The 19,987-nt window shown below is 46.3% G+C and overlaps 2 protein-coding genes across 3 annotated transcripts in view; one reads left to right on the top strand and one right to left on the bottom strand.

The window, feature by feature from the left end:
* PIAS2 (protein inhibitor of activated STAT 2) overlaps positions 1–6,987 on the bottom strand; it is a 30,123-nt gene extending 23,136 nt beyond the window's left edge. For both annotated transcript variants that reach the window (XM_082335848.1, XM_082335849.1), the window contains exon 1: positions 6,905–6,987. In XM_082335848.1, the coding sequence (XP_082191974.1) occupies positions 6,905–6,928 (24 nt within the window). In that variant the 5' untranslated portion in view covers positions 6,929–6,987. The remainder of the gene's footprint in view (positions 1–6,904) is intronic.
* Positions 6,988–14,366: 7,379 nt separating this feature from the next.
* The window catches only part of KATNAL2 (katanin catalytic subunit A1 like 2), a gene marked incomplete at both ends in the record, with an annotated part of 33,171 nt that continues 27,550 nt past the window's right edge, over positions 14,367–19,987 (top strand). Inside the window, one exon of the mRNA XM_082335638.1 lies at positions 14,367–14,417. Coding sequence (XP_082191764.1) covers positions 14,367–14,417 — 51 coding nt within the window. The remainder of the gene's footprint in view (positions 14,418–19,987) is intronic.

Here is a 19,987-nt window from a genome sequence, read left to right as displayed (position 1 = left end):
AAGGGCCACATTATTCCTGCATATCAAAACAACCATCTAAAATACTATGGCAGTACTCTCATCAGGCACACCCTTTCCTCATCGTTGAGGGGATGAGGTTATCCTATTTCAGATACTGAATTTCAACATTTCCAGACAGCTGGTGTGGGTACAGTCATGCTTCTATCAAGTAGCTATCAGGGAGCTAACCCAGCAGTTTTCAAACTGGTATTCCCCCAAAATCCCATCTACAAAGGCACCACAAATGCAATTGCCAGTCAAATCCGCATCACGTGAGGCGTTGAGTGGCTCACCCTAACTTCTGAAGAGGCCAACAGCAGATGTCACCTTAATTTCATCCCAGCAGCTTCTCTCAACAGCAAAACAATACAAGAAAAGAGATGGAGGCAGAACTCCACCCAGTTTGCAAGCTGCTGGAGGTTAGCTTCCACCTGGCATTCCCCTGCTATTTTTCCCCAGTCTCTCAATCAAACAGGGCAGAAAAATAAAGTGTTTCAGTATTCATAAAAAATAGCTTGAAATACTATAACAGCTTTATAGTCATGCCACATAAAAGAGAAATTCTGTTAAAAGATAATACTGATATTCAAGAATTTACTGAGAACTTCATGTTGCGTGCTTCCATAGATAGTTGCATAAGCTTGACAGCAACAACAGCTCATTTATTTCAGACGCGGGCAGTAAGCATGATTCTGGATCCCATAATCAGAATGCAAATGAATAAAATAATCCTTTACATTAAGATTAAGAAAACAGCATGTATTGCAAAATGCTATTACCCTGCCTGCTGCTTTCTGTGCATTCCTGCAAGTTAATCAAGGTGAAATGTGCAGTCAATCATGCCTTGAAACAGCTAACATTTTATGCGGAAATTCCACAAACTAGCATTTTGTTACAAGATGGATTTCATTTTATTAGAAGACACAGGCTGCCTTCAATAGTCAGCAAGATTTTAAACTGACACCTCCATTAAAAAATGCTTGGGAGTATTAAAAAAAAAATACATAGTTCTGTCCATCAAGGCAAAAATCTTACATACGTTTTTGAAAGAAATCTTGCAAAAGTGAATTTTACTGGAAGTAATTAAACAATGGCTTTTGCAACATTTTCCCCCTAAAGCTGATTCTACATTCCCTTTAAGGCAACAACAACCACATGCATGAAAACGCAGCTAGTCTGATCTACACATTTTAGCTTATTACCCCATTTACAGATATATCAAAGTGGACACTTATTATAATCAACAAGGTTTTATGGAGGCATAGCATATGCTTAGGAGCATTTATAATGGTGGTGCAGACAGATATTACTTCCAACAAACCCTACCAAGTTATTTTCTTTTGGGGTTCCAGCAATATTGCAGACGACTGCAGCCTAGCTATTAACATGCTTTTCACATCACCGAATTAAGATTAGACATTCAAGTTGTGTCATGTAAATGCCATCAATTTTCTCTTAAGAGAAGTTCTTTACAGCTGCACAGCCCAATAAAAATCTTTTTTAACACAGAAGACCAAAGCCATTTTATTTTTAATGTTTCTCCATGACACAAAGAGTAGTTTGACCGAACTTTAAGGGAGGAAATCAGACTGGATAATTCAAGTACTTTTATATTCTACAAACATTTTTTCCCCTGAAATTTATACTTGAAGGTCATAAGAAGTCTCACAGGGTTTTTCATTTTTATTGTTAAGCTATAGCAACCATGATTCATATGCAGAAATATTGTTCTAAAGCATTAAGCCGTAGGTGTATCTGGAATGGCATTCATTTCACAGGGATGATCACGTTAAGGAGTCCAGGAAATGCTGACACACCACTGAAATGAAGGGTAGCCATGTTTCAGAGCAAAGCAAGGGATCAAACATCTCTCTCAAACAAGAGGTACATGATTCTCCACACCCTCCCTGCCAAAAGCTACCTGCAATTTTAACAGTCATTGTACTTACATAGATGAACGAAAGGTAACCAAGAATGCCTGTTAAATGTTGACATATGTCTACAATAAGCACCGACGACTGTAGCTTCTAGGGCAACCACAACTGCTCAGGTAGCGAACCCTACACTTGAACCTGCAGAAGCCATCCAAGTCAACCCAAAAGTTCTAGTCAGTCTCCACCTAAGAGCTCTGCTTCAGCCCCACTGGCTTCCAGACGTTTTCTGAAGCGTCTGAAGGCTACATAAGGAAGGGACGCACCAAGAAACAACCCCACAAATCCTCACTCCTGACTTTAAGCCCTTTTCTGGACACTCGTGGCAGAGAAGCACATTTGTGACATCTTTTGCAATAAAGGTGCGTACATGCTGATTTACAGCGGGCTAGAAGTGCGTAATACTGGTAAGAAAGAGCAACTCTTGTCTTGGGATGGCTGAAGATCTCTATGCTGATGCTAAATACAAATATAAATGTATTTTTGAAACTGATGTAACTATAGATAAAAACGCAAGTCCTGGGAAAGAATGAAGATCTCACTAGTTAAATCTGTGTAAGTAGTACAGCAGCATAAGAGCAGCTCTGAAGAACACCACAGTTGGTGCAAACAGCATGACCATCAGGTCCTCAGTTTTATGGGGATTTTTCTTTGGACTAACTCTAGACTGGCTCCTAAATGAGGCATTAGTTTTCAAAGTTACATGTGCTTATGTAACAGTGAAAATCCTAAATCAAATACTTGCGTTCATGTCACACAAGACACTCAAAACAAAGCTTGACCCATTTCATTGCAGCCTCATTTTTAAGTACCGTAAACTACGTTATCTCCTTCCTCTCCCCCATCACTGTATCTCAGCACAATCATTAATTGTTAATTATTCTAGATACAACAAACTTTTAAGGTACCACAATAAGCCTCACTGGCCTGAAAAAGTGACTATGGATCTAGGAAGAACAGGGGAATTATGTACAGATACAAGATAACTGTATATTATCATGGGTTATAAACAATATTTTATCAGAGGTTATTTAATACATTCAATGTTAATTGCAACCTATAGGTCACTATATCACCAACAGAAACTTCGATATCTATTCTGTCCATCATTTTAAGTTTACCCCAGATCAACACGCAGAATTTGATTTCTGCATCAAACCCCCAAACTGGTCAGCATATACAATACAATGTTATGAACACAGCTAAAATAAAACAGTACAATGGAGTGTTTGGCAATGAGCTTGAAGAGAACACAGGAAAATAGCTCTCTGTTTTCTTCTTGGCTAACAATTTAGCACTAAGCACTGCTTCACCTGGTAAACAGGCAAATGCTGTCCATTCAGACTGGAAAAATAAAGCAAGAGGAGCGGAAAGACACCAAGTCTGGTACAAACAAGAGATCCAATACATACAAGAATGAGACTTCAATTTCTGTATTTTAATATGGTATCCGAACCACATTGCTCTTCACATTTGAACCGCATGACTTCAGTACTGGGTGTGCAAGAGCAAAAATTAGAAGTAGGACTTACTTTCAGCATTTATAAACCCTGATTTTCCAGTAAATTTTGTGTAATCTCCCCTTCCACATAGGACGTATGAGCACACTTCCATCTCTTCTCACTAAAATGAGATTTTTTCCACAATGGCCATGAAACTGATCGCAAGTGTCACACAAATTAATTTTGGCACAGACATATTCGTTTGCCTATGAAGAGGGTTCCCCCCCCCCCCCCCCGTAAAGATGAAACTAATATATTACTTCAAAACCCAATTAAATACAAACTATGAGACTGAAGCTGTTATCTTCTAAACTAGGGATCTGCAATCTTTCAAGGACAGCGTGCAGTCTGTATTATTTGTTTCCAAATTAGTCAGGATGCCAGAAGAAACTTAGGGGATCCAAGAAATGTTTTCTCTCTCTAAGTAATAATATATAACCCATCCTCTTATCTGCAGTATTTTGCTGGGATGCAAACTGTAGCTTCAAGCCAAATCTCAGCGAGTTCAGAATTTGTTGGGAGCTGGAATTGTTTTCTCACAGATGGCTCTCAGAAGGAGCTGTAGTTCCCCACTCCTGGACCAATTCTGTTCAAAAATGTGTTCACGTGCCATCTCTGGCCTCCACACCAGACTGCTGACTTCTGTTCCACGTCTGTCCATGCCTGTGTAATCCTTTTGACATTCATCAGGCTGCTCGTGAGTGAGGATTATGGACAAAGGTATGAGCTATGTTTAAAAACACATCTGTGAACAGCAGGTCTGGAAACTGTATCTCAAAATACAAGAAAGATATAGTTGTGCTCACCACATCTTCTCAGCAACTCCCTAATATTCCAGAAGCTGGTAACCTACAGAATTCAAGAAACACTACTAATGAATTACGGGCTAATATGAAGGTCTGGAAGGGTAAGCCTTATACTGGACATTTTCACCAATATCTCTAAAAGTAGCGACTGTGGTTACAGCTACTTCTGAATCCTTTAACAAAACTGAAGATTTTCAAAAGGCATGATGTAAGAGCAGGTTCCTCTGAGGCTCTTTGTTTTCTTTCACTGCAGCCTCTCAATTATAACCCTTTGGTCATAGCTCCCCAGAACTTTTACTCTGAAGATCCAAAAGATGGCAGGGATGGTACTAACTAATATTAAAACAATGCTTTGCCCTGAGAATAGAAAAATGCTGCCCCTGCATGTTTCCCTCAAAAACAGGATTTAAGAGAGAACTCTGACCTCCTGCCTTTAGTCATTCCTTAACGATTTACTAAAATGAATTCAACTCTCCAAATTGCCCTAGTAGCCTTTTATAAGGCAGGTAAGAGATCACCTACTACAGGAAACTGCAATCAACAAGAGAGCAGCACACAATACTGCCATAAAAACGTCCCGTACATTGATCTACAGAGCAACAGTTTAAGATCACTCCTAAAGGTTAATTCACAAAATCTGCTGAGGGGCATCTCTCTTCTTTGGCCAAAAGCAGGAAGAACTGGCTGTCTGAAAAAAAATTAAACCTGCAAACCAAGTGCCTGGTATTCAAGAAGACACATTCAAATGTATCCTCTAAAAAAAAAAAAAATAAGGCAGTAAAGGCCTTGAAGACATGATGCAGCCTAAGCCTACTATATTATCTTCCAAAAAAATATCTAGACCTTTCCCAAGATGGACCATAGATTATTATCAGCCAGATGCTGAATATTTAGAGAAGCTCCAGGCTAACAGATTCATTTCACAGGCACTCCAGTTTACAAATAAGATGAATGGGAACATCAAAAGACATTTATTCAGACTAGTAATTCTTTTAACTACTGATACCTATTCTTTCGAGTGACGAAAGGGCAGTCCTGGAGTTGGCCTGAAACCCAGTTCCCTTTTCCCTCCATACTTCCTGTATTACTTTGGGCAAGCAACTCAGGTGCATATATAATTTCAAAGGTATTTAGGTACCCAATTCCCAGGCAGAGCCTATCAATACTTGTGCATATCTAGTGCTTTGGAAAATGGGGATCCCAGCTCCAGCCCAAGCCTGGACAAGAAAAGCTACAATAAGAGTTCTCTCTGCTACAAAGTTTACACTGGGGGTTTAGCCACCTACATAGCTACGCCCTTTGAGAGACCTTGGAAAGAGGGCTGAAAATGAGTGAGGACACTAAACAAGAAAACACATAAACACAAACAAGTTAAAAAACCCACTATATTTACCTTAGGAAAAAATAAGCCAACCTTTCTTAAACCTAAGATTGAGATAGAGCACTATCGTCCTCCAAGAAAGAAACTCAGTTTTTTCCATGAGATTTTTATAACCGAGCTCCTCAGCTACGCTACAGCCACTTCCACCCAAGCAGTGTTCGTGCTGGAAGAAGCCTTAGCATAGGAAATTCTCTGGTGATTGCAGCGTATTTCCCACTGTTGGTCAGACTACAGTCAGTTCACCCATCAGACCTTTCTCTGCACTAAAGCCTAACTCACAGTGGTTCCTATTTAACTGGCTTTTATTCCTTCTGTAGGGAAGTCTAGGTTCGGGGGGGTTCAGTGTGCATGTAGTATTCCCTTGGCGGCACTTCTGCAGGTGTGGATGCTGCAGAAGGACAACATTCCCCTTCCGAACAAAGATACCCGCGGATTGTTCAAGAAACGTTAAGGAAGAACAGAAACGATGTAGTCAGTTCTTTGTGTACACACCTTAAAATATGAAAGGCCACCCCCTCCACACGGAAAAATCTGCTACAGAAAGTCCACAAGTGCAATATAAAAGGCATTCAATTGAAGACAAAACAGGTCTGAAAAGAAATACTGGATTTCACGCTTCACAGGTGCAGTTTTCCCGGTTAGAAAGCGCTTAATGAATTTTCAAAAAATTCAGTAATTATCAGTATTTTGAAAAATTCGGTAATTATTCGGCATCCTCCCCTCAGTCCGCAGTAAGGGCACCACGGCGCCGGGCCCTCCCGCGGGCGCGGAGCCCCGCCGGGCGCCATGCGAGCCTCCGGCAGCGGGCCGGGGCCCGGCTTCTCTCCCGGTCGGGCCGCACGGAAGAGCCGAAACGGCTTTTAAAATGTCGGGGGAGGGGGGGAACGGGACGCCCCAGCCACACCACGACCCGCACGGCCGGGATGGAAAGCGGGGTGCCCCAGCCCCCTCCCGGGGCAGCGACAGGGAGGGCTCTCCTCGGGCAGAGCCGCCTCCCGCCGCCCCCCGACCGCGCTTCAGGGCGGCCCCGCTTCCTCCCCCGGGGAAGGCACAGGCGGCCGCGGGGGTTTCCGGGCGGCCGTTACGGGCTGCCGCCTCAGCGAGAGGCGCTGACGGCTCACCGGGCCCCCCCCTCGCCCGGCCACGCCGAGGGGCGCGGCGGGGGCTCCCCGTGAGGAAAGGCCGGGGGAGCGGGGTGGGCGAGGGGCCCCCCCCTCCCCGCCGCGGGAACGGTCGGGCGACATCTTGGCCCGCGTCTCCCCCGCCGCCTCTCTCCCTCCTCACCCGCAGCTCCTCGAAATCCGCCATTTTCTACCCGCTGCTGCTGCTGCTGCCGCCGCCGCCGTCGCCGGGCCCCGCCGCCGCCGCCACCATCCTGCACCCGGTGCGCGCCCCCGGCACGTGACGGGGGAGGGCGGCTCCGGCGGCGGGAACGGGGGGGGTCCGCCTCTCCGCCCGGCGGGGCGGCCCTGGGGGAAATCGTGAGGTAAAAACAGCGGGTTTTTGTACACACACCCCCGCCGGTGCGGGCCCGCGGTGCCCCGTACCGAGCCCGGCCCCTCCGCCATCCCCGGGGACATCAGCGGGAGAAGGGAGCTCCCGGCGGGATCGCACACACACACACCCCCCCCCCCCCCCGGGGCTGCCGCCTTCCCTCCCTCCAGACTTAACACGGCGGAGGACACGCTCACCCAGCGGTTAAACACAATTATTATATTCACAAAAAAAAGGGAAGAACAGCAAATAACACCGTCGTGCGACTGAAGCGCGTCGAGTGGAGAAGCTGGGCTTGCGCTGCGGTTCGATAGCTTTCTTAGTTTTATCCATCCCATCAAGGCCGTTCTCATAATTTGTGTTACAATGACGATGTGACGCCTTTTATTAATAAAAAATGAAGCAAAAATGTCACTGGCAGTAAGCTTCAAAACTAGATAATGGGTTTCCTGCTGCAAGGGAAATCTTGAGGCATTTACAGAAAAATAAACATCGAGGTGCAGCTGAGAATATTATTTTCAAAAGCAGCCAGAGATCATTATCTAGTCACAATAATTACCTAGTCACAATATTCAGTTTCATTGGCAACTGGGCCATTAAACCAAACAACTGATTTATTGCAATAAAAAAAGGCAAAGACTGAGCCAACAAACAGGCAAGCAGCCAAACCAAGATGAGAAGTTGAAGAGAGACACTGGGGGGGGAGGAAAGAAAAAAAAAAAAAAAAAAAGGTCTGAAGCGCAAAATATATTTGCCCATATTAACCAAAAGGCAGCAGTTTTTGCACGATTGAGGGATTTGGAGTGGTAACTACAACCGTAAGGTATCTCAGAACAAATACGAGCGCACTACACCGGGAGCTTCTCAACGGGCCACGTCGTCAGCGAGCTCTGCTAGGAGGGATTCCAGCAGGCAATTTTGGGGACAAATAGCTCAGCATATATATATATATATACACACACACATATAAATACACCATATACACTGGCTACGGTCACTCAATACCACTACAAGATCTGGACACGTAGGAACTCAATAATTCACATTATTAGTGGTAATTTTGCAATAGCCTTTTGAGGCAGGCTTTCCTTTTTCTTTACTATCAGTTAGTCCAAGATAAACCCTTATTTCTGCTAAAGTTTTTAACCATAACCACAGCTAGATAGTCCTTCTCTGCATAAACTGGCTCTGCGCTTAGTCCTACAATAGTCATTTCCTTGAAGATTTAAACATAAGGTCTTCATTAATTTCAAACCTCTTTTTTTAGTCAAAACCAGGAATTCACAGCCGAACAAAGCGTGCTGGCTGCCACACCGCTGCGCGAGTTCAGCTCTGAAGTCCACCAAAGATCTCTTTTTCCCTGCAATTCAACGCCAGACTACAGGGGCAAGCTGCAGGTTTGGATCTCTTAGATCATTAAAGCACGCACCAGCAGAGGCCAGACCAAAGCCGCCTTTCTTCTTCTTTCAGCACACCCTCACATGTTTCTTCCTTCAAATACACCAGGAAAGACATCAACGTTCAAGCTCACATCAGAGCCGGGCATTTCTTCTCTCATGTACACTCACCTCTCACTTCATAACCGCATCTTTCAGCCTTCCCATTCATCCCATCCCCGATATCCGCTGGGATAAGAGCAGTTTACAGTTTGCGTTTTAACACCTCACATGCATATGATAATAAGAGCTTACATATTAGCTTAGCCTAATCTTTTGCTTGAAGGAAAGAGTTCCTTAGAGTTCTTCTCTTCATCCTATTTTGTTTTCCCCCAGCTTTCCCTCACAGCCTTTCTCCTACTCATCGCTGGGGCCATACCCTCAAAAAAACACATACTTCATAATTCTGGTCCTCCGCAAGCTTTTTCCTAGGTCCCTACTCCACAAAACACAGGCTTCTCCTCTCCCACTCTGATATGTTATCTCTACACCAAGGTTTCTCTCAAATCTCCCTCTTCTGATTTTTCCAATAACTAGAATTACACTCCCCTTTTGCTCCACTTCTTCAAAATCCCACTGGTTTCTCAAAACTCCTCACACAACGCATCAGCTCCAGACTTCCGCTCCCCAGTTACCAGGCCATCTTGGCAGCTTACCAAATCTTCAACTTTTCCAACATTTCTCCTTCCACCAAACTTTTAAGAAACCTACCTCAAGTGTCAAACATTGTTCCAGCTTCTGATGCTTCTGCTTCTTGCATCTCCATTTGCGATACTTCTTCCTTCCCCTCCTCTTTCTCCTCTCACAACCCCCTGCTACAGCTTGTGAAGCATTTTCCACACTCTCCCCTTGAGCCCTTTCTGATTTTGCAATACAGGCTTTAAAACTTGGCCCAGCACTAGCCATGGAGCAGACAACCTGCCCTTTTTCAGGGCAGCCACTCCATCCTCCTACCTGATAGGATATCACTGCAGCAATTGGTTTGTTTTCCTAATAGACTCTAATTAGGGTAAGAAGGGAGCCTATAGGTGCTAAGCATCCTGCTCCCCTAAATTGAGTTAGGCTCATTAGGGAAGGAAAAAAAAACAATATCAGGGCTTCAGCTTTCTCTAGTAATCATTCTAGGACTATGCACAGTATGTCCATACAAGCCCTGACTCTTCCCACAGCTGTGTTACCTACTGAAACAGGGACATCTGATCATCTAAATAAACTCTCCCTGCTTCCCACAAACACACTGCAGCCAGTTAAAAACAAAACAACAACAAAAAAAAAATCCCCACCCTACAGCTGCTCCCAGCATTGCAGCAATCACACTCATCAACGTTGTACCTCAACAAACTCCTCCTCTGCTGCTTAACCAGCTGCTAATAGACAACTGAAAATTAATTACAAGCAGTGATAGGATTGGGGGGGGGGGCGTCTGAGATGACTGGGCCAAAGGTAGATTTTTTTTGTGTGTATGTGCCGTGTTTAAAAGAAAGAACTTTATAAGGCTTCTCCATCGTCTTTCCAATCCCATAGCCATCTATTTTTTAATGTAACGCTAGAGAAAGAGGATGGCAAAAATGTAATGGGGTGGTGCTCGGTGCCCACACCCCTCTTGTGTTAGGTCTCGAACTGTCAAAGCACAGAGGCTCACTGTCCCCCTTAATTGCTCTGCTTACAGGACCAGATGTTCTGAGTTGGATACTGACTCTATTCCTTGGAAAGAAATCGTAGGTGTGGGTGCTTTGTAGCTGCACTTTCTGTGCAGCTAATTGACAAAACTTCTTTGCCTCAGTCTTTAATAGTCAGACTGGCCATCCTCGGGGTTTTCAGGCCCCTGAGCTGGGAGATGGAGATAGGACGCAGGATGAAGCCCCAGTTGTCAAAGAGGTGGCAGTCACCGACCTGCTCCTCCACCTGGATGGTCACAAGTCCATGGGGCCGGACGGGATCCACCCGAGGATACTGAGGGAGCTGGCAGAGGAGCTGGCCAAGCCACTCTCCATCATTTACCAGCAGTGCTGGTCAACTGGGGAGGTCCCAGATGACTGGAAGTTAGCAAATGTGACGCCCCTCTACAAGAAGGGTCAGAAGGAGGATCCGTGGAACTACAGGCCTGTCAGCCTGACCTCAGTGCTGGGGAAGGTCATGGAGCAGATCATCCTGAGTGCCATTACCCGGCACGGGCGGGACAACCAGGGGATCAGGCTCAGCCAGCACGGGTTTATGAAAGGGAGGTCCTGCTTCACTAACCTGGTCTCCTTCTGTGACAAGGTGACCCGCTTGGTGGATGAGGGGAAGGCTGTGGATGTTGTCTACCTGGGCTTTAGTAAGGCCTTTGACACTGTCTCCCACAGCATTCTCCTGGAGAAGCTGGCTGCTCACGGCTTGGATGGGTGCACTCTGCGCTGGGTTAAAAACTGGCTGGATGGCGGGGCCCAGAGAGTGGTGGTGAATGGGGTCAAATCCAGTTGGCGGCCGGTCACCGGTGGTGTTCCCCAGGGCTCAGTGCTGGGGCCGGTCCTGTTCAATATCTTCACTGATGATCTGGATGAGGGGATCGAGGGCACCCTCAGTCAGTTTGCAGATGACACCAAGCTGGGTGGAAGTGTCGATCTGCTGGAGGGCAGGAGGCCCTGCAGAGGGCCCTGGCCAGGCCGGGGCGATGGGCCCAGGCCCCGGGGTGAGGGTCAGCAAGGCTCAGGGCCGGGTCCTGCCCTGGGGGCACAACAACCCCAGGCACCGCTGCAGGCGTGGGGAGGAGCGGCTGGGAGCTGCCCGGCGGGAAAGGGCCTGGGGGTGCTGGTCGACAGCCGCTGGACATGAGCCAGCAGGGTGCCCAGGTGGCCAAGAGGGCCAGTGGCATCCTGGCTTGTATCAGGAACGGTGTGGCCAGCAGGAGCAGGGCGGTGATGGTGCCCCTGCGCTGGGCACTGGTGAGGCCGCCCCTCGAATGCTGTGCTCAGCGCTGGGCCCCGCACCCCAAGGCGGCCATGGAGGGGCTGGAGCGTGGCCAGAGCAGGGCAGCGAGGCTGGGGCAGGGGCTGGAGCACAAGGCTGGGGAGGAGCGGCTGGGGGAGCTGGGGGGGCTCAGCCTGGAGAAGAGGAGGCTGAGGGGAGCCCTCATCGCTCTCTGCAACGGCCTGAAAGGAGGCTGGAGCTGGGGGGGTCGGTCTCTGCTCCCCAGGAACAAGCGATGGGACGAGAGGGAACGGCCTCAAGCTGCGCCAGGGCAGGTTTGGGTTGGGTATGGGGAAAAACTTCTTCCCCCAAAGGGCTGTCAGGCCCTGGCCCAGGCTGCCCAGGGCAGGGGCTGAGTCTCCATCCCTGGGGGTATTTAAAGAACGGGTAGATGTGGTGCTCAGGGCCATGGTTGAGTGGTGGGCTTGGCAGTGCTGGGTTAACGGTTGGACTCGATGATCTTAAGGGTCTTTTCCAACCTTGACAATTCTATGATTCTAAAACAGAGCTCAGATGGGAAATAATCTTCTATCCGTTATGTCAAGACATACAGTGAAGTTACATTAACTAAAGCGATGTCAGACTCCGTAGATATATGTATTATATATAAACAAAATGTAAATTAGAAATCTGGTTTGTGCTCCTTTATTTTTATATTCTAATCAGTTTCGATGGTCAAATACATGTTAATTAGTTTTGCTTGCCTAGCCTAACCTACCAGGGTGATACACCTGTATTTTGGTTATAAGCACAGCAGGGAAATATTTAAATGTTCACTATAAAGTTGTCTTGTTATTTTTATTAAATGACGTCTATTGAATGTAAGACCTAGATAATGAGTGCCCTAGCAAGGTTTCTTTGTAGGTTCTTGAATTGCTTGGGGACGTCTTGATCCTGCAGGCCAGCACGGTTCAGCTGCAGAAGTCTGGCGTTGCAGATTTAACCACCTGAGCTTCTGTGGGGATTTCACAGTCCTGAACACAGCCTCCCTGACTGTGACCGTGCGTTTGTCTCCAAGAGCCGTTTGAAAGATTCATTCACAAACATGTGAAAATTACCCTCAAGTTTGCGTCCTAAGGATTGAAGACTCTCTTTATCCATCAAAACAGCAGCAAACCACATGTTAAGGTACCACTACCCCTTTAAGAGACACGGTAGAAAACCCTCTCTGGTCAAGCAAAGCCAAGAACCCAAGCTATTCTTTCAGCAGTAATGATATGATCTCGGAAACCTAATTGGGGTGGCTCGAATCCTAACCAGTCACAGCACCTTCTCTTTCAGAGCCATAAAACAGAAGCACCCAATAACAGAGAACGAATGCATTACCTACTCTACTACCACATTAAGGCCACAAAATTAAACACAAGTCTAGCAGGAGAGGACCCAAGTTGGCAGCGGGAACATTAATCTGATTGACTTTGAAAACTTCATGTTTTACAGGACAAATTTAATAAAAAAGTTATCTATTAAATTACACACTTAAGAGGATGACAGTACGTTTGCAGCGCAACTAACTGAGCAGTTAAGATACACTGAAGTCCTGTTTTTCCTTAGGACATCCTCGAGATTAAGACATACTGAAAGGAGAGAGAGAAGCGTTGCAAGAAGGATGTGCAGTTGGAGATACTTAGCAAAGGGAGCTTGAGGGAACAGAAAGCTTCTGTTGGCATATACTGGATTGGGAAGGTTTAAGAAAAGCGATGAAAAAACATTCCTGAGTAGAACAGGGTTGCACCAAAACGATAAGACCTTTTGGGGTATTTATGGTTATACTGAAGAGGCAGCGTTTGGAGGACGGTCTGGATGTCTGGAGAACATGGGTTTGAAGACGCTAAGCAAGCGTAGCGTGGTAGGGACGTGAAGAATCTGGTAGTTACGTTGTCCAAGAACAGCTGGTGGAACGGAGTAGCTGTTGGTCTCCAGCGGGCAGGACTTGGGGAGAGCGCGCACCTGCGGCTGCCTGGCTGGGAAGCGCTCAGGTACCAGAGGACAGGCTGTTTCCAGAAGATGGCTCTTCCTCATTTTGACCATTGCTGTCCTGCTTCGTGCCCTGTTGTGGCTGTCACCAAGCAACCCTTTTACATGCTCGAACTTCCCTTTAATGTATTTTCAGGGATTTTTTTCTTTTTTTAATGTTCTCCTTCAGCTGGATTGAAACCAAACAGTATCCAACAGGCACAACTCACCCCACCAGTAATTCACATCCTGAACCCAGGAGGCCGCAGCAATCAGGCAGACGAGTTTAACCACGGCTTTCGGGTGCTCTGAAGAGGGCCCTTCTCGCAGCCCTCCATTCCCTCAGTACCAGCACGCTGGCAGCCTCCATCTTAAGGCCCACCACCATCCTCGATGTGAGGGGCAGACCGCACTCCGCATCTTCCCGGGCGCACCTCGCCTGTTTGGGTGAGCTGGACATGTTTAACAGTGGGCTGGGCTGGGCAGGGCTGGTTTGGTTTGGTTTGGTTTGGTTTGGCCCGGTCTGGAGCGCCGCCACCCCTCCGCTCACCACCCCCATTAATCCCCTCACAGCGCGGCAACCTACTCTGCCTCCCTCAGGTGAGCCTGCAGCCGATTGGCCGGCACGACAGTCAGCCCCGCCTCTCCTCCCCACCGTGATTGGCCCATCCTTTAAATAGCCTCTCCCTTTCCACTCGTGATTGAGCAGTTCTCCGGGCAATCTTTCACCTTTCGGCGTTCTGATTGGCTGTGTGAGGGAGGTGGGGCGGGCCGGGCCTCTCCCTCGCCGCGCCCGCCGGCCTCCGCGGGTTGCGAGGTCGGGCGGTACCGGTAGCTCGCCGTGACTTTCCCCGCGGGTTGTGCCCGCCGGTGGCCCGGCCCGCTGCCCGCCCGGCCCGCTGCCCGCCCCGATGGAGCTCTCCTGCCAGACGCTGAGAACCACCTACCAGGCGAGGGAGGCGGTAAGAACCGGCAGGACGGGCGGCCGCGCGTCCCCGTTGCTATGGAAATGGGGGGGGGGTGGCGCTGCGCAGGCGCGCATTGCGCAGGCGCCGCGGGAGGCGGTGGCGGGGCCGTGGCGGGCGGGATGGGGCCGGGCGTGTGCGGGGAGGGCCCGGAGGCCCTCGGGGCCACCGGCGTGAGGGCGGTCCTGGCTCTCCGTCAGGGTGGGGGCTTCCCACGGCCCCCCCTTCTCGTTTCCCTTCCCTTTGCAGGAGGAAAGCGCCGCTTGTCCTGCCGGCTCCTCAGGGCAGGGCAGGCCCCCTTGCTCCCCACAGGCCCTGCCCGTTGCATCGCCGTGGCTGGCGCAGGTACAGCGAAAGGGGCCAAGTCCGTATTCCTTCCTCCCTCGACTCCCTCTTCCCTAAGTCAGGGCTCTGCAGCCCCACCGTGTCTCCGTCCCACGGGTGGGTAGAGCTGCAGGAAGCCCAGAAGGAGCAGGAGTTTGCTACATTTCTTAACCTGTACTTTTGCTTCCATCTGCTGGTCAAATTCAGCTGGAGTAAGATAGACTGCTGGGCTGCACTGCAGGGCTGCTAGAAACCTTTCCCACAAAGGTGTTGAGTGCTGTGCATGCATACACAAATCCCTGTTCCCACTGTGCGTGAATGGGGCAGGATTGCTCACAAAAAGTTAATTTTGGGAGGGGTTCTGAGACTGGGGTTTACATTACATCAACCTCTTAGTAGAGTATATATGAAGGAATTATATATAGTAGATTATATATTCCTAGGAATGGGAGCCTCCAGCACAGTCTCTGAGCCCTAAAGTGGATTTAGATTCCAGCCACTGAGGACGGTGCCCTAAGGCGTGGTATTGATATGGTGTTAATGGGCAGAAGGAAGACGAGAATAACGAATCTGCTGGAGTTGTACCACCTGGAGAAGAGGAGGCTGAGGGGAGCCCTCATCGCTCTCTGCAACGGCCTGAAAGGAGGCTGGAGCCGGGGGGGTCGGTCTCTGCTCCCCAGGAACAAGCGATGGGACGAGAGGGAACGGCCTCAAGCTGCGCCAGGGCAGGTTTGGGTTGGGCATTGGGAAAAATGTCTTCACGGAGAGAGTGGTCAGGCCCTGGCACAGGCTGCCCAGGGTAGTGGTGCAATCATCACAGTCCCTGGAAGTGTTCAAAAAATGTGTGGATGTGGTGCTTAGGGACATGCAGTAGAGGTGGACCTGTCAGTTAGGTTAACGGTTGGACTCGATGATCTCAGAGGTCCTTTCCAACCTTAACGATTCTATGATTCAATGGGGATTTGTGTGGCCCTGGTCCCAAGGATGGTTTTGACTGCTAAATGCAGAAACGTTTGTGGGAGTAGGACCTGGAGCTGAAGAACTCTTGCTGCTTAGCTGTACCACTGGGTTTGGGTTGGTTTGCTTTGTAAGCTGACTTCTCTATAGCCTTTTGGCAGCATGGATGTGAAAATCAGAGTTTATATTTTGGGTACGGGGTAGAGGGAGGTGTTCATATTCTGCAGAGGAACAGAAGTTTGGAGCCTAGTTTGCTTAAGCCAGTCAGTGATGAAGGAACAGCCTGAAGCTGCCAAGAGGATTTTTTGATTCTTGTTCTAAGGTTCTTGGGTTCTGTGGAGGAAGCCTAGACTTAATTTCAGGTTTCTGAATTCTAGTATTCCAATGCAGTATCTAAAAGTTAGGCTGCTACATCTTTAATTTGTAGCGCTAAATAATTACGGAATTCCTGGTTCCCCAGCTCTGTCCTTATCTGTACTGCATTTTTCCATTAATCTGTTCTGTAGAACAGAGATTGTTATTTTCTACCAGTTTGGGGAAAAGTGTTTCAAAAAATAAATTCCTATATAAATTCCTATATGCATTACAATTCTATGTGTAGACTTACAATCAAAGAAATTTGTTTTGTGAGGCATTTCGCTGTTTTTAATTGTTAAATATTTCCCATGTTTGTTCTGTACATCACTCTTGAAAAGCAATATTATTGTAATCTGCAGTAGAACTTTGCAAATTCGTACAAATGAGGGGGAGAATTAATGCTTGTTAATTAATTTGTAAATTCAGCATCCTTAATTTGTATTGTTTAATAATTCACCATACTTCGTATCCATTCATTTTTATGTATTCATAACACATACACTTCAAATTAGTGAATTCTTGGCAGTGTAAAACATGGCTTCAGCAATGTCCCTGTTAAAAGAGGGAGATAATAGTGGTCTGTGAGTGGCTCTTAGCGTTGGAGCATGAATTAATGAAAGACAGCATGAAACTATTGCAATGGGGGGAGAAATTGGAAGGTTTCTGTCTTCAGTGCACCAAACTCAAATTGTAAAATGTCTCTAGATTTTAAACGTAACAAACGCATCCTAGTGTTACTACTGGGGCAGCCATAACTTCTGTGGTGAACTTGCTGTATGTCTTTAATTATGAAAGCTATTTGTAATCCTTCTTGAGACACCTTGCCAACTCTATTGTTTGTGGCAGGCTTGTATAATTTGGAAGAGAGAAGAGAGTAAAGAAGCGCCTTTTCTTTGCGCTGGGAGCTTCTATTTAATAGAAGCCAAGTTATACGTTGTTTAAAACTCACCATTTCCCTTCTCTGCTTGTGCTTCTCGAAAAATACTGTCAGCAAGCCAAACAATAATTGAACATCAGCCTTCTAAAACACCTGGTAAGGCTGCAAGTGTAATACGCAAAGGGCTAGGAGAGAGGGAAAGCTGGGGTGGTGGAGGGAGGAAGAAAACTGGGCAAGTCCATCATGCTTCAGCTACTCTCCCTATCGTGGTACATGGTGCCAGCTTGATCTTGAGGAACTCCATACTTGGCAGCTGTCCTGGGATTCCAAAGGAAAAGGAGGGAAGGGACGCTGCACATGTATTACGATAAGATCTTTCCCTGTGTGATTACAGAGCTAACCCCCTGCCTCTTATCTGAATTCCTGATCGCAGATCCCTCTGAACTCATCTTATTGACTGCCTCAGCTGGATGTACAAGGGCACAATGTTACAGCAGTACAGCTATTATTCCCAGGATTCTCAGACCCTCGCTTACTCTGTAACTTTTTTCTTCATGCTCTCGAATATATTTGTGCAGAAATATAGGGTCAAATGATAATGAAAGATTATGGGGTTAAATTAATCTTTTAGTAGGTCCATTAATTTGATGGAATTACGCAACAGACTAGGTTGATTTATAATGTAAATGCATTTTAGTATAAGGTATGGAAATGACTAAACAAACAATTGCACTTAAAGATGCATGACTCTAATAGAGTTTAATTTTAAACGGCTGCAAAGAAAGGAATATGTACCACTTTTGTTAAGCTAGAAATACACTATAAGTGTTGGAGCTAATTAGTTAAGTGCTCAACTATTTAGTTTTTAAAACAAGATCATGCTTAAGTGCCTTAAGCTTTTATTAATTGCATGGACCCTAAAATCCCCTATAGTAATTGAAAATTTAATTACATACATTTTTTGTTCTTTTAAGAATGGAAGCTTATTAAACTTTAAACACTTAAACATCTATTGAAATACCAGTGGCTATAAACAACATGCAATTCTAAATACTAATTAAACAGGAAGGCTAAATCACTGTAAAGCTAAACTGAATTTTAAGTAACTTTGCACTCGTAAGTACTCCTATTTTTTTCATGCTATACAAGATTTACCATTTCTTGTCTAAACACAGCAGAAGTCCTGGGCAGTGTTAGTATCTGTATGCACTGTGGCAGACACGTTATTTTGTGGACGTATTTGCAGTGGGGGTCGGTCCCTAGAGAATAAACTGGACTTCAGGAAAGGAGACCAGCGTGGGCAGAGAGCTGGTTTAAGTGGACAGCGAAAGCTGCTGGTGGCAGCGACAGGCGCTGAGGTCCATATGCGTCTTGGGTAGGGTACATGGTAGGCTAAGACTGGTGAAAGGCAGGGAGATGTGGCTTTGTGGGACCTCTGCACTACTGACGCGCAAGATTTATGATTTGGTAACAGTTACATGTTGAAAGGTCCTTAATTTTTCTTTCTTTTATAGAAACTTCAAAGAACTGTGACCGGAGATATTGGTATCTCTGTTCTGTTTTTCAGATCCAGTCTGATGCAAGTCTTTTGTCAGTTGATCAACTGATTAACGGCTTAGTTAATTTTCTTTGGATAGATGTCTGACTTTTCAAAAGTAGCCATTGCTGTTTGCATTCTTATTAACACAAGATAAAGACAGAATGGACCTCTCACTCCAAACTATCTTCTGATTTTAAGTGGGGCTCTTTTTTAATGTAAAGGTTCATTTTTCCTTTTGCTTGATCAACACAGCAAGAAGAACATCATTACTATGTTAAGGTTGAAGTGGGTTGCTTATACATAGACACGATGTTATCCTATACTGCCCAAAGCAAGTCTCTGCCTAGAAAAGTATTTGAGCTGCTGCCCATCGCTGTATCGCTGTTTATACTAGAACTTAAGATGCCTCTAGGAATAGCAGAAGTAACCTGGTGGGATTAACAGCAGCAGAAGACACACCAGAATACAAATTATTTTCAAGGAAGGTTCCAAGCCTGTCAGTTTGTCAGGCAGATGCAATTCCTCTCTCATCAGAGTATTACTGTAAATACTCAACCATGAAACACTTGATGTGTTTGTCTTCTGTGGCAACCACTGTGTTTTCATACTGTGCTTAATTATTCTGAGGTAGCTGTGATCTTGCCTTTTGATATGTGGGCAAACACAACAGTTAATTTTTCTCAGTGTAAAACAGCAGGAGCATTTAGAAGAATGTACAGGTGGGACTCACAGCAAGTGATGACTCCAGCTTCCTTCTTGCTTCTCCAACCCTGTTTTGGAAGATTGAGCTCATCCAGGAGAAATGGTAAAAGGTCCACAATTCAAAATCTGTTTTCCAAACACCAGCACCTCAAAACAATAAGAAGGAAAAGATCCTTTCATCCCAGGGTGTCAGTGTTTTCTCTTTGCTTATAACAGTTCTCGGAATTGGTTCATTTCTTGTTGCAGCACCTCTCGGGGACTGATCTCCTTCGTTCAAGAGTTACTGATCTACCAAGCGTTTACACAGCACTCTTCCTCCCTAAAATGGTTTAGAAAAATCATCTTCATACCACCACTGAAAGGCAAACAGTTTTGTAGCGTCCTTGTGGACTCAGAGTGGCTGCATAACTTTATCAAGACAATAAAAAGTTGTAAAGACTAGTAGTGGGGTATGGGTTCTTCCTTTTTCCCCAGCCCGTTTGATTCTTTTCTCTAGAAAACCAGAGTGAAGATTCTACCAATCTTTTTATTAATATGTGAAATACACTTTCACCCCGCAGGAAGCGTTATTAAAAGCAAACCCCAGCCCTTTCCTAGTTGTGTCACTAGATGGCTCCGCGTCTGAAGCAAGCATCCCAGAAAATACCTGCTATACTGGGAGACCTTTTACCTGGTCTATCCAGTACTTTTTACAGGTTGGTAAACGCACGGAGAGGTATTAGTTTTAAAACAAAACGACAGCTGATTGTGCTAGCTCAAGTGTTTAAATTAGCAGCAGAATGCTATATGATATCCACCACTGTGTACGGA

This window comes from Platalea leucorodia (genome assembly GCF_965183815.1).
Source record: "Platalea leucorodia genome assembly, chromosome: Z".
NCBI lineage: Eukaryota > Metazoa > Chordata > Aves > Pelecaniformes > Threskiornithidae > Platalea > Platalea leucorodia.
This window is presented reverse-complemented; position numbering and strand designations above follow the sequence as displayed.